The sequence below is a fragment of the Pelobates fuscus genome, chromosome 7 (genome assembly GCF_036172605.1).
Source record: "Pelobates fuscus isolate aPelFus1 chromosome 7, aPelFus1.pri, whole genome shotgun sequence".
Taxonomy (NCBI): domain Eukaryota; kingdom Metazoa; phylum Chordata; class Amphibia; order Anura; family Pelobatidae; genus Pelobates; species Pelobates fuscus.
In genome coordinates this window covers 28,724,387-28,745,558 of record NC_086323.1, presented here as the reverse complement: position 1 = coordinate 28,745,558, position 21,172 = coordinate 28,724,387, and the positions used below count along the sequence as shown (strand labels likewise).

General features: G+C 40.6%; 1 protein-coding gene across 2 annotated transcripts in view; it reads left to right on the top strand.

Moving 5' to 3' along the window:
* The window catches only part of LRP8 (LDL receptor related protein 8), a 125,754-nt gene that overhangs the window by 67,337 nt on the left and 37,245 nt on the right, over positions 1 to 21,172 (top strand). For both annotated transcript variants that reach the window (XR_010084076.1, XM_063427849.1), the window contains exons 3-4: positions 6,760 to 6,888; positions 10,812 to 10,940. Coding sequence is in view for 1 of the 2 variants with exons in the window: in XM_063427849.1 (XP_063283919.1) it covers positions 6,760 to 6,888; positions 10,812 to 10,940 (258 nt within the window). In the remaining variant the exon portion in view is untranslated. The remainder of the gene's footprint in view (positions 1 to 6,759; positions 6,889 to 10,811; positions 10,941 to 21,172) is intronic.

Genomic DNA, 21,172 nt, shown 5'->3' with positions numbered 1-21,172 from the left:
TATGGAGTAAGAGTAGGCGTTATTAGAGGCTGTTACATGGAGTAATAGCAGGGGCTATTAGGGGCTGTTATATGGAGTAATATGGGTTATTAGGGGCTTTTATATGGATTAATAGTAGGGGTTATTAGGGGTTGTTATATGGAGTTATAGTGAGGGTTATTAGGGGTTGTTATATGGAGTAATAGTGAGGGTTATTAGGGCTGTTATATGGAGTAATAGTAGGGGTTATTAGGGGCTGTTATATGGAGTAATAGCAGGGGTTATTATGGGCTGTTATATAGAGCCATAGTAGGTTATTAGGGGCTGTTACATGGAGTAATAGCACTGGTTATTATGGGCTGTTATATGGAGTAATAGTAAGGGTTATTAGGGGCTGTTACATGGAGTGATAGTGAGGGTTATTAGGGGAAGTTACATGGAGTAATAGTGAGGGTTATTAGGGGCTGTTATATGGAGTAATAGTGAGGGTTATTAGGGGAAGTTACATGGAGTAATAGTGAGGGTTATTAGGGGCTGTTACATGGAGTAATAGTGAGGGTTATTAGGGGCTGTTACATGGAGTAATAGTGAGGGTTATTAGGGGAAGTTACATGGAGTAATAGTGAGGGTTATTAGAGGAAGTTACATGGAGTAATAGCAGGGGTTATTAGGGGCTGTTATATGGAGTAATAGTAGGGGTTATTAGGGGCTGTTATATGGAGTAATAGTGAGGGTTATTAGGGGCTGTTACGTGGAGTAATAGTGAGGGTTACTAGGGGAAGTTACATGGAGTAATAGTGAGGGTTATTAGGGGCTGTTATATGGAGTAATAGTGAGGGTTATTAGGGGCTGTTATATGGAGTAATAGTGAGGGTTATTAGGGGCTTTTACGTGGAGTAATAGTGAGGTTTATTAGGGGAAGTTACATGGAGTAATAGTGAGGGTTATTAGGGGCTGTTACATGGAGTAAAAGTGAGGGTTATTAGGGGCTGTTATATGGAGTAATAGTGAGGGTTATTAGAGGAAGTTACATGGAGTAATAGCAGGGGTTATTAGGGGCTGTTATATGGAGTAATAGTGAGGGTTATTAGGGGCTTTTACGTGGAGTAATAGTGAGGGTTATCAGGGGAAGTTACATGGAGTAATAGTGAGGGTTATTAGGGGCTGTTACATGGAGTAAAAGTGAGGGTTATTAGGGGCTGTTATATGGAGTAATAGTGAGGGTTATTAGGGGCTGTTACATGGAGTAATAGTGAGGGTTATTAGAGGAAGTTACATGGAGTAATAGCAGGGGTTATTAGGGGCTGTTATATGGAGTAATAGTAGGGGTTATTAGGGGCTGTTATATGGAGTAATAGTGAGGGTTATTAGGGGCTGTTACGTGGAGTAATAGTGAGGGTTACTAGGGGAAGTTACATGGAGTAATAGTGAGGGTTATTAGGGGCTGTTATATGGAGTAATAGTGAGGGTTATTAGGGGCTGTTACGTGGAGTAATAGTGAGGGTTACTAGGGGAAGTTACATGGAGTAATAGTGAGGGTTATTAGGGGCTGTTACATGGAGTAATAGTGAGGGTTATTAGGGGCTGTTATATGGAGTAATAGCAGGGGTTATTAGGGGCTGTTATATGGAGTAATAGTGAGGGTTATTAGGGGCTGTTATATGGAGTAATAGTGAGGGTTATTAGGGGCTGTTACATGGAGTAATAGCAGGGGTTATAAGGGGCTGTTACATGGATTCAAAGTGAGGGTTATTAGGGGCTGTTATATGGAGTAATAGCAGGGGTTATTAGGGGCTGTTATATGGAGTAATAGTGAGGGTTATTAGGGGCTGTTATATGGAGTAATAGCAGGGGTTATTAGGGGCTGTTATATGGAGTAATAGTGAGGGTTATTAGGGGCTGTTATATGGAGTAATAGCAGGGGTTATTAGGGGCTGTTATATGGAGTAATAGTGAGGGTTATTAGGGGCTGTTATATGGAGTAATAGCAGGGGTTGTGCGATGTAGCATACTAGGAAGTGTTCTTGTGTTTTTTATGAAGTTTAGTTGTTTTCCTATGAAGATTTTATATGCAGTTTAGTTGAGTTACACATCTGGCAGCATTGTGTATGCGGTGTTTCATAGCAAAATACCTCACAGACACCATACTGTATCCTTCTGCACACAGATAGTACTGGGTCATTTCTTCAACACTCTGGGTGAAAGATTTCAAGTGTCCCTCCCTGGATCGTTACATGTAGGAGGAGAGAGGAACTTACTTGTGATCTCTCATCCCTCTATATCAGTCAGACTGTATAGGAGGTATGTGGGCTTACCATTGCAACATGTGAAGTACACACGCAATACATGCATTTAGACTGGTGGCTGATGAAGATTTCTGCAAACTATACAGAACTTTAGACTGCCAGTCCCCAGCTCTGTATGTAATGCCATCTTGTCCCACTGCTGACAGATTCTTCTGGACAGCAATAAAGTTTTCAAGCCAAGAGATTCCAATAAAAATGTTACTTATTGATCTTGTACACAAAGCAAACCCTTGATTAAACAGAACATTTGTAAACCGTAATTCTGACAGGTGGCATTCCCTTACAGACAGATATACAGGCAAACTAGAAACCTCACCAAAAGGTTGGACCACTTATGTCACATATCATAATTCTTAGATTACATTAAAGGAACAAAAAAAAAACAAGATAAACAAGTATATAAGGCGCTATATAATTTCTCTAAAATTTTAAGTGCCTTGATAAAATAAATAGTCAACTTAGCAGAACCTTTTGCGTGTATTAACTTAAAAAAATACACTCAGAAATGTTGAGCAGGTAAGAGATTGCTCAGGCCATGTGATGTTGTTTATATCCAGTATCCAGCATTTGCTGCAGAAAACGGTGGACAGCCGAATTGAACAATCTTTATTCCAATTTAAAATCAAAGAAGGCACGTCATGAAAACCTCTATCAACCTTACCCAAGGGACTGGTGAGGCATAAAGTCCTAAGTTTTACCAGTTGCCAGCACTCCTGGCTTAGCACACTTCTAGATGGCGGTAGCTCTGCCCAGTGTCTAGAAGTGTCAGCTGTTTGAAATATGCAGAGACAAAGTATTCCCTAATAATGTGTCCCTGTATATCCATTGACTGGGTTAGAATTTCAGTTAAATTCCAACACAGTCAAAATAAGTAGCTCATAAAGCTTTTATCTTTATAAAATGCTAATTTTTCAATGCGGGTATGACCGTGCCGCTTTTAAACACCAAGAATTGTCAGTCGGTGCTCAGTCCATGGAAAACTCACTCACCGGAGCTAAATTGCCATTCACCAATGGCTGGAAAGCATGGGGACATTTGGAGCCCCCATCGTCCCCCATCGTCTTTAAGCCTTTTCTGTTCTCGGTTTCGCTGACTTGTCAAATTGGACGTTGCTGGAAGTGGAAAAGGAATGTGCAAATTTTAAGCAAAAGTACCTAACTCGGCTAATCTCCCAGTCTGGCTCTTTTGGTCTTTTGGCTAGTAATTCCTGGTTTAGTGATTCACTCTGTGGCTTTCAAAAAGCTGCGAGAAATATGTACGCACTAAGACTGTGGAAAGTTGGCAAAGGAATTTAACAATTTTAGGTCAAATGATTCTGTATAGTAATCTTTCCAGATAGTTTTCTTTAACTGTCCCTCAAACTAAGGAAGATGGGAGCTGCAGATAAGCCAGAGAAGTACCTCGCTAAAACCAATGACAAAGGAAACCCAGAAACCGTTTTAAGCTTTTTGCTGGATAGCCTCCATCTTCTAAATGTGTGTGCCAGTTAAAAAGGATTTAAAAGGAGGGTGGGCATCAATCAACAGTGAGATACATCAGGGTGGGTAAAACTGGGAATGTGAGAACAATACAGCACGGCCTAGCAGTGAGAGACAATATTTGGTGATACAGCTGTTGTAGCCTGTAAGATTACCCACCCCTCTGTAGCCTTGTATTTGCGTCGGCATAGTGCTACGCTTGCTGGCATGTTGGCCACTGTTCATCTAATTGAAGTGGCAGAGAAGGGGGAGGTGGGTCTGGGTAAAAATGGTCTGGATAGGATTAGGTGTGCACGGCCTTGGTTGGACACCTACGCAATAGAACACAATGCACTGCTAAATGCCACAATTAAGGCAGTTCTTATTTACAATACATGAAAGGCTTTTACATTTCCCGCATTGTCTCCTGCTCTATAGAAACCTGGAGCTGATCTCAATAATAACTTTCAGCAAGCCATTGTGACTTTGCTTTCCTACGCTGCAAAGAGCTTTTTTTAGTAAATAACAGGATATCTCCCAGCATGCACTGACATTAAATGGCTTGTATTTGGGGGTGGGGGATCACACAGTGACCCTAGTGACTTCTGTCTTGGCTTGGAACAAAGTAACAAGCTGTGATCTCACAAACAATGTGCCGATTTCCCCCCTCGCACAAAGGTAGAAGGATTGTGGTTTCCGTGGAGGGGCGTGCCGGTATGGACCATTAATAACACTGTGCTTTGTATACGGTTTGTCTGTGCTGACCCTGCTGCCTCTGTGTTTACTCAGTCGCTCCTCGCATTTGCATGCCGCATTGGTACTTGCTGCAGAAGAAGTGATTTGTATTCTAATGGCGGCTGTTGTCTTGGTAACTCGCAGGAGACCAGGAAACTCGTGCAAAAAAAGGAAGTTTTTGTACAGGCATTAGTTGCTGATCCTTAAATTGTAAAGAGAGTCCGGCTATGTGCTGGTGCGTTTTTACCATGTCCCCTAAGTAGCCTCAAATTGGCACCAACTCTTTATTTTATCCCAGCTCTTTCTTTTGTCTGCGAAGCGTTTGTTAATCCTCGCCTTTCTGCAGGCTTTATACACTATTATATATAACCCTTCCGCTACGTGGAGTCCTATTTCAGGTAATGGCTTTTTACATGTGGTTACTGTTCTGCTGCTTTTGTAACGAACAATCGATTTCTTGATTCACCTGTGTGGATCGATTATCCTGCTACAAGGTTGTTAATGAATTTCAGGATTTTATTCAAAGAAACACTGTAGGATTGGGAATACATATTTCAAACGCTACAGTCCTAGATAGCTTAGATGGAGGATCTGTTTAAAATGTCAACGTCATCCTCATGTTGCGTCATTCTGGAGTTATGCCTCCAGGATGAGGGGAAGTCCAATGGTCTTTATAGAGGAGCATTGGGGGGCGTAGGTGCATGCGCAATGCCCCTACAAGTCCTCTATAGAGAATCATTGAATAAAGTAAGATTCTCCATTCTCATATTCAAAAGGCTTGAATGTGTGGCTTGTAGCTGCGCTTCCAAGCCTTCTGTTTAATGTAATATTGGGTTTTGGGAGGTAGGACTGGGGGGCAAGCCTGCTGGCACTATAACAACTTCAATGTGCCTGCAGTGATCCTATAAGGGCTCTAACCTTTGTGGATAAATGAATTAAGTTTCCCTTTTCATACTGAAATTCTTTTGTTCTTGCCCCATGTTCCACTCACGCCAAATATTACCAGCCCTCTCGTGTGACCTCCTTAAAGGTAAATTCTCCTTAAAGTGGCTCTGCCTCTCCCTCCCCCCCAAAAATTAAATAAAAATGAAGTATTTTGATAAAGCTAAACTCCTTATGAAACATTTACATTGACTGTGTGTTGAAATTTCACTGAAATTCCAATGTACCCAAAAATATAAGACAAGGTAGGGACTACTTTGTCTGATGAACTTTTCCTCCAAATGACACCACTTGACAAAAGGCAAAGCTACCAGTTACGTCTGTTCTGCCAGCCATAATAAAAAAGGCTTTGTCTATGGAGGGCCTTGTGGGAACCACCATAGACATCAATGTATCTTGTGCATGCGCGATGGTGGTGGCCACAAAGGACCGCTTCGGGTGAGTAAACCTACTTTCCAGAAAGCCCTGGACACTGCACACCATCGGGGGTCTTTTAAAAATATGAGAAGACCCTAGAAGGTGACGGTCTCTTTAATTTCTATACCAGGCTCTATACCAAAGGGAGATGGTACTTTCTTTGCGTGGATATTGATTGATTCCTGATGTTCCATATTTACCAGTCAGTATATGAACTAGCTTTGTAGCCAGCGATCTGCTAGTGAAAGGCACTTAGTGACTAGCAGTCTGTGTACAGCTTTTTCCATTGATACACTGCATGCACACTAAATCATGTAATCTGCTTCAGGGTAAATTAATTTGTTAAACATAATTTGCTCGATATACAGTATTACGGTAATGGAAATTGTCAATGCTAAGCGTCCGTAGATCTGTGTGATTTTATTTATTTTTTATGTATACGTGCATGACTTGTCATTGGAGAAACCAAGACATAGTAGTGCTCAGATTTTGGTCCATGGAACATGTTTGTCTTTTTAAAAGAAAAAAAGAAAAAAAAAAAGTGTTGGTGGAACAAAAATGTTTCTTGGATTAACTCAAACCATCAAATTAAATATATACTTTTTTTTTCCCCTCCCAAATGGCTATATCATATAAGCTTTAAAATCTGCATCATGTGTACAGCATTCTGGGGCAGATTGCAAACCATTGTCACTGGGTCAGACAAAACTTCCACATGCCAATCAGTGTGGCTAAAACCAATGTGGACACTGAGATTAATGCCTGCATAATAGCTTATTTTGCTGTTTAGCTTACACAGAGTAGAGAGGTAACAGTTGGGGTGGGGGATCATTATGAATAACAAAGTCCTCTTTTATTAGATCTTTTTCTTTTTTCCTCATGAAGTTCGTTTTTAATGTGACTCTAATATTTCTGTTTAACAGTTAAGAAATCTTGTGCGGAGAATGAGTTCACCTGTAACAATGGACATTGTGTCCCGGCGCACTGGAAATGCGATGGGGAGGAAGAGTGCATTGACGGAAGTGACGAGTCCGAAGCTACCTGCAGTGCAGGTAAGTACCCTCAGCTTGGGTTTAACTCTGATGCCTGGTAGGAGACTGATGCTTTGGAACACAAAGTAATTAAAGGCTTATTGTAACCCTTTCTGAGGTGGTTCACCACCTCTAAGCTTAAACAAATATTAACCTCCATTAACAAGTTCTCCTTCCAACTTGATCCTCCATAGCTGATGTCACTCCCCCTCTTCAGTAGCGTAAGGAAGACAGGGGCGGCATGGAGGTAGGGCAGGTTTGGCGTTCTGCCATATCGGTGTCAATTTTGCACAAAAATGACATTAGCCAGCCTAGAACTTTGTCCTGGAATAGCTAATGACACTGCCGTAGGTGGAGTTACACCTCCGGGAGCGAAGGGGTTCATCTCTGTATGTGCGGCGTTTCATGCTGCACGTAGAGTGTTTTGTAACCATGACCATGACCATGATCGCATACCCTCTGCAAATACAGACCGTGAATTTGTGTGTCTAATCACGTACTCCCTGCTAAATACAGGAAGTGAGTGTGTATCTGATCATGTGCCCTGAATACAGACCATGAGTGTGTCTGATCTCATAACCTCTGCTTAAAACCCACAGTGAGTGTGTCTGATCACGCACTCTATGCTCAATACAGACAGTGAGTGAGTGTCTGCTACGCTGCGTAGATGGTCTTTTGCCCTCTACTCGACAGTCTGTAACCATGATCTATTGTTTTATTAATTATACACATTGAACAGAGTCAATGTCTGGGGTTTGTTCTGCTTAGGATTATTTAGTAAGCTAATACTAGTGCAGTAAATAATTAATGGCACTTGTTGCCACGAGATGAACTAGTCAGCAGATCTAATTGAATGACGAATACACAGGACCAGCTTACATCCTCGCATGGGTTATCGTTTTCATACATTCCATGTAATGTTTTCATTCCACGCTACTGTGAAGCCGCAGGTCAGAGTCGGATGTTGTGAGCGGATAATTCTCTCATCATTTCACGCATCAGTCGTCCTTTCAGTTTTCCGTCCATCAGACAATCTGTAGATTTGGCTCGTCTGATTGAAAAGATCTTCTTTTCTTTTATAAAGCTTTTTATTTTCTCAATAGCAATGGCAGAATTTTTCATTATCCGTTTGAAGAGAGGTTGGGATGTTACTGAGCCTGTAATTAATGTGACAGCTGTCTCAGGGACGCAGATCTGATCATGTATCCCTCTCAACCCTCTCGAGATGGGGGTAGGGTGACAATTATTTTTTTTTTTACAAAGTACAAAAAAAAGAGAAAAGAATGAATTTTGCACTTTGAACAGAGTCCATGGTTAATAAAATGTCAAAATTGTCATTTCTAAAATTATGCTTTTCTTGGATGATCCCGAGAGATAAATAGACTTAATCCCTGTCTGCATTGTAAAGACTAACCCATATCTAGGACAAACATGTTTAATTCTGTTACTGTAATAATCTTTTATATCAACATGTAACCATAACAAGATATATTTTTTTTTTTTCATCAAAAAAAATGCCACAACATTTTTGAATTTGAGACACTTGAAAAAGTGTCTTCAGGGCTTTTGTGGTAAATTGTAGACTTAATAAGCACATCTTACTAAGAAGGTTTCATTCAGTGATTGAAACACTGGCCGAGCGTTCTGGAGTTGAGTGGGTAGGACAATTTAACTACCGTATTTGAGAATTTTACATAAATACTTAAATCATGGACAAATACTTCCTTTAAAAATCTGTAGCATAATTTAACATCGTGGACTGCTGTGGTATTTATTAGTAGAGGTTTTTCCGAGTAATATTATATTATTAAATTAAACATCTCTGGGAGGTCACTGTGAGAGCCTCTCTTTAAATGAACCATTTCTATTTTGCCCTCAATCTCTCTACTGCAGCAACAATTTTAATGGATACTCCAAGTTTGAGATTACCCTCTCCTTAACTAAATGCAGTGAAAATACCCAGTTATTCCTCTGAATTGGTCTCCATGGTCTGCGGAGATCAGGAATTGGGCTATAATTCCTCAGCCAATCGTAATCCTCCATTTATTTTGTGTTCGTGGGAGGAAAGGGAATGCAATTTCTTATCAAGCTACCTGTAATTACTTTCTAATTAGTTTAATATACTAATGAAATGCAAGATAATGAAAATGCATGAAAACTTTGATATCCCTTACTCCAAGTTGGTGTTTAAAGATGTTAGTGTCCCTTTTCAGATTAAAAAAGATTTAGATCTTATTGGAAGGACATTTCCGTGTTATTGGGGCAGCAAGCTACAAGTTAAAGGAACACTACAGTCACCTAAACAACTTTAGCTTAATTAAGCAGTTTTAGTGTACAGATCATGCTTCTCAGGTTTTACTGCTCAATTCTATGCCCAAAATTGCACAGCATATTCAAGGTGTGGTATTACCAGCGATTTTATAAAGAGGCAAAATTATATTTTCATCCTGAGAATTTATGTCCCTATTTATACATGACAATACCTTACTGGCCTTAGCAACTGCAGATCGACATTGCATATTGCTGCCTAATTTGTTGTCTAAAACAATTCCCAAATCCTTCTCGTGTGTGGTTATCCCTAATTCACTACCATTTAGGGTGTAAGTTGCTTGTGCATTCTTGACCCCGAAATCCATAACTTTACATTTCTCTACATTAAATTTCATCTGCCATTTTAGTGCCCAGTCCCCCAATCTATCCAAATCCCTCTGCAGCAAAGCAATATCCTGCTCACATATTACTTTACAAAGTTTTGTGTCATCTGCAAACACTAAAACATGGCTTTCAACACCTATTTCAAGATCATTTATAAACATGTTAAATAGAAGCGGCCCCAAAACAGAACCCTTAGGGACACCACTTACCACTTTTGTCTAGTTTTAATGACAACTTGTTGTACTCTATCCTTAAGCCAATGTTCTACCCAAGAACAAGAATATTAATCTACACCAATTTCTTTTAGTTTGAAGACTAACCTATTGTGAGGAACCGTATCAAATGCCTTGGCAAAATCCAAGTAGATCACATCCACTGCAACACCCTGATCTATACTTCTACTTACTATGTAATTTACCTTGAACAAATGTATCTTTCTCTGTAAATTGAACTTTAATCACATACAGGAAGCTCTTGCAGGGTCTAGCAAGCTATTAACATAGCAGGGGATAAAATCTAAATTAAACAGAATTGCCATAAGGGAAGGATAAACTTTAGATGACTCTTTACAGGAAGTGTTTAGAAAGGCTGTGCAAGTCCCATGCAGGGAGGTGTGACTAGGGTTCATAAACAAAGGGATTTAACTCCTAAATGGCAGAGGATTGAGCAGTGAGGCTGCAGGGGCATAATCTATACACCAAAACTGCTTCATTAAAGGACCACTCTAGTGCCAGGAAAACATACTCGTTTTCCTGGCACTAGAGTGCCCTGAGGGTGCCCCCACCCTCAGGGACCCACTCCCGCCGGGCTCTGGGGGGAGGAAGGGGTTAAACTTACCTCTTTCTCCAGCACCGGGCGGGGAGCTTTCCTCCTCCTCCTCTTCTTCCTCGCGACGTCATCGGCCGAATGCGCATGCGCGGCAGGAGCCGCGCTCGCATTCAGCCGGTCGCATAGGAAAGCATTCATAATGAGATTATACACTTCTTTTTAGTAATACAGATTTATATCTGAAGGGGCGCTGTGATAGGCCGAATGCAGTCAGCTGATAATCTCAGCCAATCACAGCTGCCCATTGTTGCTCAGGCTATTGCTTCCTTATTCGCCCGAAAAGCACAGAGAGGATGGGCTTCTGGGAAGTCTAGTTTTGCATTGAAAAGTTAAAAACGGTTTAACACTGAATGGAAGGATGGCGACAGGGGACTGTAGCCACTTCAATGAGATGAAGCCGTTACAGCGCCTGCAGGGTCCCTTTAAGGTGAATGCTAATACCCTGCTCTGTCTCTTTACAGTGAAGCCGGTATGTGCAGCACAGAAATTTAGTTGCGGGGGATCAAGCAATAAGTGCATCCCGTTGTCATGGCAATGTGATGGAGAGCGAGACTGTGAGAGTGGCATCGATGAACGGGGCTGCCCCACAGGTAAGTGTTACCTACCTGGCTGCTGGTCCTATATTCCGTAATGCTATTGTTTGCATACAAAAACGTAGTTTTCAGATTATTATTTTTTAATAAAAATAACTATTCTCATCATAGTTATTGGTTAACCATATGACATTTATACTTAATTGCCGACGAGTGGCCTGTTAAAGCGATATTTCGTTTATTTATTTTTTGACATCTCATATCACAAAGAAAAATAGGTACATTATATAAATGACATTGTAATCACAGAACATATATGGTACATTCTTAGATGTGAGAATTATTTGTCACTGAAAATGTTAATTACATGTTTGCCATATGTTTCACTAGAGTGTATAAAATGTACTAATTTGTACGTTTGTGCCGTTCAATATCCAATTCAATGGTAACCACTATAGCAAAGCCAAAATGTTACAAGTTTTATTGCAGTTTCCAGACCTGATATAGGTGAATTATATTGGAATCAAGTCTGGTTTAAATTCTGGGGAAAACAAATAATGCAACTGTCAATAATTCCTCCGACCCCCCAGTTTTCTGGATGTCCTACTGAATTAAATTGGATATATAGTTATACATATACTTGTTAGTTACTGATATACGCTGTTGCAGGTCTAGATTTAATGGTTTGTTCCGCAAGCAATGGAATCTCAACATTTTCCCAAAGTGTTTTGAGGTTAGACTAAAATAATGTTATTTTGCACCCTATGTGATATGGGGTACATTGAAGACGTGTAAAACTAGTGTTAATGATTGACACAAATGGGGCTAAAACGATCACTATAGGGTTAGGAACACAAACTTGTATTCCTGACCCTATTGTGTTAAAATCCCTGTCTAGCCCTATTAGTTAATTATGTATTATTATTATATTATTTATATAGCGCCATCAGATTCCATAGCGCTGTACAATGGGGTTGGAAAATAAAATACTTTGCATGGGGAAAAAATATTAAGTTATAGTTTTTCAATGTTTTTATTCAATACTGTAAATTCCAGAAAAGTGACATTAAATGGGTTAATTAATGACGGGAAAAAACTGTAGGGTTTATTCATTAAAATGAGAAGTATGGACAAATGTAACTGTTTTGGACTAAACTTTGTATTCGTCCAATCCCCAGTTAAGTGAATAAGCCCCATTATATCTGCTCCAGAACCATGACAATGAGATAGGTTCCGTACTGAGTGTGGGGCAGGGTAGCGTCAATGTGATCTTGGAGTTGGGGTTAATAGAATAGAATAGGATGGATTAAATGAAACTTCAAATAATGAATGGCATTGGGGAGCGGACTGGGTGTTGCTGGCACTGTGCCTCTGTAAGATCACTGGAATGCAGCAGGCTGTGTACAATACATCACAAGCGCAGCTCATCTATGTTTCATGGAAACCTGGCTGTTAGTGTGTGAGCTGAGTGCAGATTAGTAGAAAGGGCCCTAATAATGGTGGGTGCCTGTACATAATGTAATGTCACCTGTGTTACTACGTGTTAGACAGATGATGCATAACTTATTCATTATCTATTGATTTCTCCTGCTAACAGATTACAGGCAGACCTAGACAGCGCATGGTTTATACATGGTGATATAGTGATTGATTATCAGGACAGGCTCAGACAGCACATGTTTTATACATGGTGATGTATTGATGATGGCTATCAGGACAGGCACACACAGTGCGTGGCTTATACATGGTGATATATTGATTATCAGGACAGGCTCAGTCAGTGCATGATTTATATACAGTGTTGTATTGATTGATTATCAGGACAGGCTCAGTCAGCGCATGGTTTATACACAGTGTTGTATTGATTGATTATCAGGACAGGCTCAGTCAGTGCATGGTTTATACACAGTGTTGTATTAATTGATTATCAGGACAGGCTCAGTCAGCACATGGTTTATACACAGTGTTGTATTAATTGATTATCAGGACAGGCTCAGTCAGTGCATGGTTTATACACAGTGTTGTATTAATTGATTATCAGGACAGGCTCAGTCAGCACATGGTTTATACACAGTGTTGTATTAATTGATTATCAGGACAGGCTCAGTCAGTGCATGGTTTATACATGGTGATATTGATTAGCAGGACAGGTTCAGACAGTGCATGGTTTATACACAGTGATCTATTCATTAGCAGGACAGGCTCAGTCAGCGCATGGTTTATACACAGTGTTGTGTTAATTGATTATCCGGACAGGCTTAGACAGCGCATGGTTCATACACAGTGTTGTATGGATTGATTATCAGGACAGGCTCAGTCAGCGCATGGTTTATACACAGTGTTGTATTGATTATCAGGACAGGCTCAGTCAGCGCATGGTTTATACACAGTGTTGTATTGATTATCAGGACAGGCTCAGTCAGCGCATGGTTTATACACAGTGTTGTATTGATTATCAGGACAGGCTCAGTCAGCGCATGGTTTATACACAGTGTTGTATTGATTATCAGGACAGGCTCAGACAGTGCATGGTTTATACACAGTGTTGTATTGATTATCAGGACAGGCTCAGTCAGCGCATGGTTTATACACAGTGTTGTATTGATTATCAGGACAGGCTCAGACAGTGCATGGTTTATACACAGTGTTGTATTGATTATCAGGACAGGCTCAGTCAGCGCATGGTTTATACACAGTGTTGTATTGATTATCAGGACAGGCTCAGTCAGCGCATGGTTTATACACAGTGTTGTATTGATTATCAGGACAGGCTCAGTCAGCGCATGGTTTATACACAGTGTTGTATTGATTATCAGGACAGGCTCAGACAGTGCATGGTTTATACACCGTGTTGTATTGATTGATTATCAGGACAGGCTCAGACAGTGCATGGTTTATACACCGTGTTGTATTGATTGATTATCAGGACAGGCTCAGACAGTGCATGGTTTATACACCGTGTTGTATTGATTGATTATCAGGACAGGCTCAGACAGTGCATGGTTTATACACCGTGTTGTATTGATTGATTATCAGGACAGGCTCAGACAGTGCATGGTTTATACACCGTGTTGTATTGATTATCAGGACAGGCTCAGTCAGCGCATGGTTTATACACTGTGTTGTATTGATTGATTATCAGGACAGGCTCAGTCAGCGCATGGTTTATACACTGTGTTGTATAGATTGATTATCAGGACAGGCTCAGTCAGTGCTTTGCATTTGTTAGTAGTTTGATTTCCTGGCAGATGATTATCTGGGGAGGCTCAGAATGCAGCTCGGAAAAAGGCCCCCACTCGGGCTGTAACATCACAGCTTCTTTATGTCTTACTGAGGGGGAAAAAGTACTTTTCTATATTTTTACAAAGTCTTCATGTTCATATATGTTGTGTGTGGGTGTTTTTATATACAATGTAATTTATTTGTATGTGTGAATTATTTACTGCATGCTGTGTATAACATGTGTGGTGTGATGTGATCTGACTGCATTAAATATATACAGGCGTTGCGGGATGATGTACTCTGTGTACAGAGCTGTGTGTTTCTGCCTCATTCTATGTACCTCTGTCTCTTTGCCGAAGCTTTAAATGGGATTAGGGAATTTCTCAGCCATCTATCCCCTGCCTTTCCACATCCTGGTTTCTATGGAAACAGCCAATGATGGGGGCCGGACCCCATGCACGTGTCTCTTTGTCTTCAGCGAGATTTACTGAGTGAGTGGACAGGGTTATGTGAAATGTCACACGGTGCTATTGTTTCTGTACTCTGTTTAACCTCCTCTCCCATACTGGAGCTGAACCTCCTACCTATATATCTGCCATGGCGTCTCATGGCTTTTCCCATGCTTTCTCTATAATTCATTAAATATATCTGGAGCTACAGAATAACTGACTCATTTGGGTGTGTAAATTAACCTCTCTTAACAATGTGACACAGCGGCAATGACTTGGGGTGTGGGGTAACCTTAAAGGTCTAGGTTAAAGCTGTTGGGTTTAATATCTGGAGATAAGTGGCTCTTTAATGGCCTCACCATGTGTCAATGATTTCCAAGCCGCATTATGGAAAAAACGTTTCATTCCCAAATTCCTGCTGTCTCCGTGTTCTAACTAAACCGGCTATTTGTATATTTCCTATAAAACTGAGCATCATGTCAAATGCAGCCATCAACAGCTGGAAGGCCCAAGGTTAGACGTGGATAACTCTTTGTTGTGTTACCGAGACCTCTAGTGGCAGACTGAAAATTTACATTGTTACTTTGCAATGTTAATGTTTCACATTTAACCACGGATTGTACATTTAAAGGGGAACAGTTACTCAGGATTTTAAATCTTATTCGGATTTTTACCTCCTATAGTTAACAAATGTTTCAATTTCTCTTCCTCCAATGCAATGTATGCCCTGCCTGTACTTGGACTGAACTGGATTACTTGCTTCCTTCTTATCAATGCCAAGTTAAATGTAATGTCTGCCTGGTGATAATGAGTATTTGTTTAATTTGATGTAATATGGTAAGACGCCTATATAATCTGATATGTTTTACTAGTAAACTCAGAATTTAATTGCAACTTTACTGTGTGTCTGTTTATTCTCCGAGCTCGTAGATGTGATGTTCTGATTGGATTGCCAAGTACGGACTGCAGCTGTTAAGATATCCCATAGAAGAAATTGAGCCCTAACAGGCTTCTCACTTCATTTCCATTCACAATCTGTCATCACGCCGCGCTATCCAAGGTCCTATAAAAGGCGTGGAGCAAAGGGAGAGAGGGGACACTGAAGCTTCTCCCTTGCAGATCTGCCACCTTCAAGGTAGATGCTCATTACATCTACTGGCTGTGTGCAATGCAGGCTGATAACAGGCTTAATATTTGCACAGAACTGATTGAACTGTTTTCCTGGCTACCCAAGTCACATGTTCCGGTGTGCAACTAGCTGAAGTGGTCATGGTGATTGGAGTAACCCTTTAATATTCTGTTATATTGTGTACCAGTGTACACTGATGACCCTTCAGGGACTGGCTATACGCCCCAGAGCCATTACACTAAGCTGTGGTGGTTCTGGTGACTATAGTGTCCCTTTAAAATGCTACTGTCACTTGCGAGGGCAGTTTTTGTTCCCCTACAGCTAACGGAAATGGATATGGAAACTTCACCTTCTGCCAAAGATAGGCGGCTACAAAATACAAAGTAGTCCTACTCCCTACCTTGTCTCATGTTTATTGTTTGAAATCCAACACAATCAGAGTGGGGGGAGATTGTCTGTCTGCTTTTTTTGCACAAGAAATTGTGCACATTCCCTCAACTTCCGAATCTTGAAAGGCAGCTTGCTGGGAGTGGAAGCTCTGATACAGGGGTTTGGAATAGTACTGCAAAAAGTCAAGCCAACTCTGTTATAAGAGACATTAAGACAGAACTCCATATCATTCAGATATATTTGATCAAAAACGTGCACTTAAAGCAATATTACAAGCACCACTGTAGTGGTAGTGATGACAGGAGTCGCCTAGTACGGCCCATCGTAATTTGTAAAATCATTTTACAAACTTTGCTCTGTCAGGCGGTCTCTGGTCTGCTTTGATATACTCACTCATTAGCAAACCAGCTTTGGACATTATTATTTAGCTGATGGTATAAGTTGCTGTCTGACAACCCTTGACCTTCTAGGGCACCAAAGGTTACTGTCACTGGCTTAGAGGAATTTGGTAACATTTTATAGTAAAATGATATGGAGACGCTTAACACTCCCCATAGATATGCATCGAATCAGTTAATTTGTGCCATAAGTTTGTTATAAATTTGGTGTGTTGTAAGTTTGGTAGAGGAGGAGGACCTTGGCAGTTGGATATATTTTCAATTCATAGGTTATGTCATGGTTATGTTATCAAAGTTACTAACGACCTAATCGCAGCTAAATCCAAAGGCCACTACTCCATACTAATTCTTCTTGACCTCTCAGCGGCCTTTGACACCGTTGATCGTGCTCTCCTTCTTCAAACTCTTCAATCGCTTGGTCTCTGTGACTCTGTCCTCTCGTGGTTTTCCTCTTATCTCTCCCAACGCTCATTCAGTGTCTCTTTTTCTAATGATACCTCCTCCCCTCGTCCTGTCTCGGTTGGAGTCCCCCAAGGCTCTGTCCTTGGTCCCCTTCTATTTTCTCTTTATACTGCCTCTCTTGGCAAACTTATTACCTCTTTTGGATTCCACTACCACCTGTACGCTGATGACACCCAGTTATATCTCTCCTCCCCGGACCTCTCCCCTGGGCCATCCTGCAACGTGTCACTGCTTGCCTTTCTTCCATCTCTGACTGGATGTCCTCCCGCTTTCTGAAACTCAATCTCTCTAAAACTGAGCTCCTTGTCTTTCCTCCTCCTAATACTGATCCTCCTCTTTCGCTCTCCCTTCAAGTTTGTGCTACCCACATCAGTCCATCCTTGCAAGCGTGCTGTCTTGAGTCATACTTGACTCTGGTCTCACCTTTGAGCCTCACATCCAGCATGTTGCCAAATCCTGTAGATTCCATCTTAAAAACATAGCCCGCATCCGCCCCTTTCTTGTACCAGATACTACCAAGGAGCTTGTCCATGCTCTAGTAATTTCCCGTATGGATTATTGTAACCCTCTCCTGATTGGTCTTCCCAAAAGCCGTACTGCACCCCTACAGTCCGTAATGAACGCTGCTGCCAGACTGATTTTCCTCTCTAGTCGTTTCTCTCACACCTCACCCCTCTGCCAGTCCTTACATTGGCTTCCTGTATGCTATAGGAGTCAATTCAAGGTACTAACTCATACCTATAAAGCACTGAACAACTCTAGCCCCTCTTATATCTCCTCACAGATCGATAGGTATGTCCCTTCTCGGTCTCTCCGCTCTGCCCGTGACCAGCTCCTGTCCGTTGTCCGCACCCGTACGGCCAACTCACGCTTGCAGGACTTCTCGCGGGCGACTCCCTTCGTATGGAATAGCATGCCTACCGCCATCAGACTCTCCCCTAGTCTTGCATCTTTTAAGAAGTGCCTTAAAACCCATCTCTTTAGGAAAGTGTATGGCCTCTGAAGTTGAAATCAATCAATAAATTGATTATTTTGTGTATCTGCCCCTGGCCAAATTAAGAAACAATGCGTGCACGCTCCCTGAAGTAATTCACACCAGACACAAGTTTCAGGTTAATGAAGAACTTGAGGAATGTTTATTAGAGGGGGCAGGCATGCCCCTTATAAAGCAAAAAATACATCATAGCATTGTCAGAGATAACATGGATTTATACATCAATAATTGGTTAGGGGTTAAGTGGTTGATTTATTGCTCGTCCTACCGGGGGTGATGTCACTGGCATCATGCGGGTCTCCCCCAGATTCCAGCGCCATCTTGTTAGTGAGGGTATTATTCGATGACTAAGGGAAACTCCCTGGCCCTAGCGGCCATTTTAAGTGAATCATGTAAAACGATAAATGCTGATTGAGAATATATATATATATATATAAAGTAAATAGACATTTTACTAATTTAAGAAATCAGGATAATATCTCATTTCCACAACAGCCTCCAAGACTAACCCCTACCTCACATACCTGTCTCTTGCCCTCTCCTAAAGGGCAGCCCACCTTATTTGACTGCTGTCCTAATGTGTTTTTACACCCCACCTCCTATAGAATGTAAGCTCGATTGAGCAGGGTCCTCTTCAACCTATTGTTCCCGTAAGTTTATTTGTAATTGTCCTATTTATAGTTAAATCCCCTCTCATAATATTGTAAAGCGCTACGGAATCTGTTGGCGCTATATTAATGGCAATAATAGTAATAATAATAATAATGTCATTCAACCAAAGTAATTTAATTACATAGATATTTGACATATTATTCTCCCTACATAGGATCCGCCAGACAGCTACTAGAGCTGCTTCCGGGTCGTTAGCGACTTTTGGTTGCCTAACTGACACTGGACGCGTTCGCGCTCTGCGTAAGGACATCCAGCGTCCGCTAAAACCCCATTGATTCAATGCTTTGCTATGGGGTTGTCCTAATGCGCTTGCAGCGAGTGCCAATTTTCGATTTGTTATGTTTTCGTTTATAGAGAAGTGCTGCACAGTTCTACAGAGGATACCTAAAATAACAAATATTAACATACAAAGCAATGTAGAAACTGTATGTGAAGACGGACTGGCACCAACGAGCTTGCAGTCTAGGAATACCATGTTGCTTCGTCCATTATTTATATATTTTACTGAATGGATTAAGTGACCTGGGACATTGCAACTTTTGGGAGTGCTGTTCTCCATTAATTATTGCTGTTGGGGTTTTTTTTTTATCTTTGTTTAAAGATTTTGTATTTTTTTTTTTTTTTTTATACAAAGGTTGACCGTGAAAAAATAGTAATCAAAGCTTTTCCAAACATTTGGAGTGAACAGGTGCCATCATAGATTTTCAGTGTTCCCATGTTGTTCAGAATCTGATTAAGAAGTATTGAATCAACAAGTATTGATCTCCGACCATCCTTCTTTACAGAAAGTCCAAATTTGTTGTCTTTGGCTCTATAACAATCACTTCCAATTCTCTGTCCTTCAAAATATCCGAATATTTTTTCCAAATGATCTTCATTGCATTCTTCTCTTTTTGTGTTAAGCTTTGCTTTGATACATTGGGAGTGAAAACCCCTCCGTGATTCAAAAACTGCTTCCCCTCACTGTTGATGACTGCGGCCATCCAATCTTCTTCTTCCAAATACAACTTAATTGTGCATTTCTCTCCCTCTTCTAACCTGTTTACTACCAGCTTGTTCTCAAGGATTTTATTGATTAATTTTCTTAGTGCAAATTCCTCTTCTCGCCACCACTCCCACGCAACATCATTTTTTAGCAATCTGGTCAGAGGTTTTTGCAATTTGCTGTAGCCCAGGGTATGCTTTGCAGCGCAATTCAATAAACCAAGTATTTTTTGTAAATCTACTCTGTTTCTAGGAGATTTTATCTCTTTTACTTTCCACAAATAATCGTCTGTTAATTGAATGCCTTCCTCAGAGAAACTTCTTCCTAAGTATTCAACTTTGAACTTGCAGATCTGCTTGGTATTTCGTCTTATCTCAAATCCTGTTTTCTCGAGATGTTCTAGAACTTCGTTAGTAAATATACGACATTCTTCTTTCGTAGATCCGCTTACTAGCACCGAGTCGACATAATGTGTCACCCGTGGTCTAATTCTCTGGTTTAACCGATCTAGTATTTGCCCCAGAGTCTGGTGGAGTATAATCGTTGTATTCTTGAAACCGTAGGGTAACCTTGTCCAGATAAATTGCTGACCATAAAAAGTAAATGCTGTCTTGTAGCTTGTTTCTTCATCTAGTGGAATATGCCAGTGTCCATAGAAGAGCTGGAAAACAGAGTAATATTTCCCCAAAAGTATTCCAGAAATGGCTTTCATTGGGTTCATTTCTCCTGGTGCATTCTCTGTTCGTTTATTTAGATCATCATAGTCGAAAACTATCCAAACTGTCCTATTGCGTTGTCTACGCAATTCAATGAGAGAGTTGCAACAGCTGTCTACTGCTTGGATAATCCCTTGCCTCACCCAGCGGGAAATTACGTAATTGGCCTTTCTCATGAGCTGTTTCTTTAGCCAAAATTGTGTCTTGTACGGAGGATCGGTGCCTTTGATGACTACAGGTGATACATTAACAGGGTTTTTTTGCGACCTCGGTCTATACATATTTTCCTTTTAATGTACAGCTCCGATTTGAAACTTTGAATATTTTTGGGGGATTAAGAAATTACTTTAATTGGTCTGCAATCCACCTGACGCTGTCCTTTACCACTTATATCCTGCGATCGTCTAAATTCCGACTCGTATCCTGTTAATGTTAAAATATATGTACTGTAAGATGAGCGGTGGAGATGAGATTAGTTCTAAAAATGGGTCATTTGCTCTCCCTCTTTGTCGTCTTCTCACAAAAGTCCTGAAAAATAAACGTCATCATATTTTTGTAAGTGTGTAACTTCACTATTGTTCGCTATATTAATTCATTATTACATCATATGTAAAAAGCTAGGTCAACTATTGGCAGAATAGGTCTTTATACCTTAAATTGGTTATTCATTTTCATACTGGTGAACTTGACATTATTTAAATGAGCATGGTCTATTAAAGCACAGTTTGCTTATCCCATAATCCATTCTTTGCAGTCATACAAAGCAGTTACATGCACATGCTGGTAAATAAAAATTTAAAAAACAAAAAAACATAGCATCAAGCACCTTATGTTAAATAAATTGCTTAAAGGGACTCTGTCAAATATGGCAG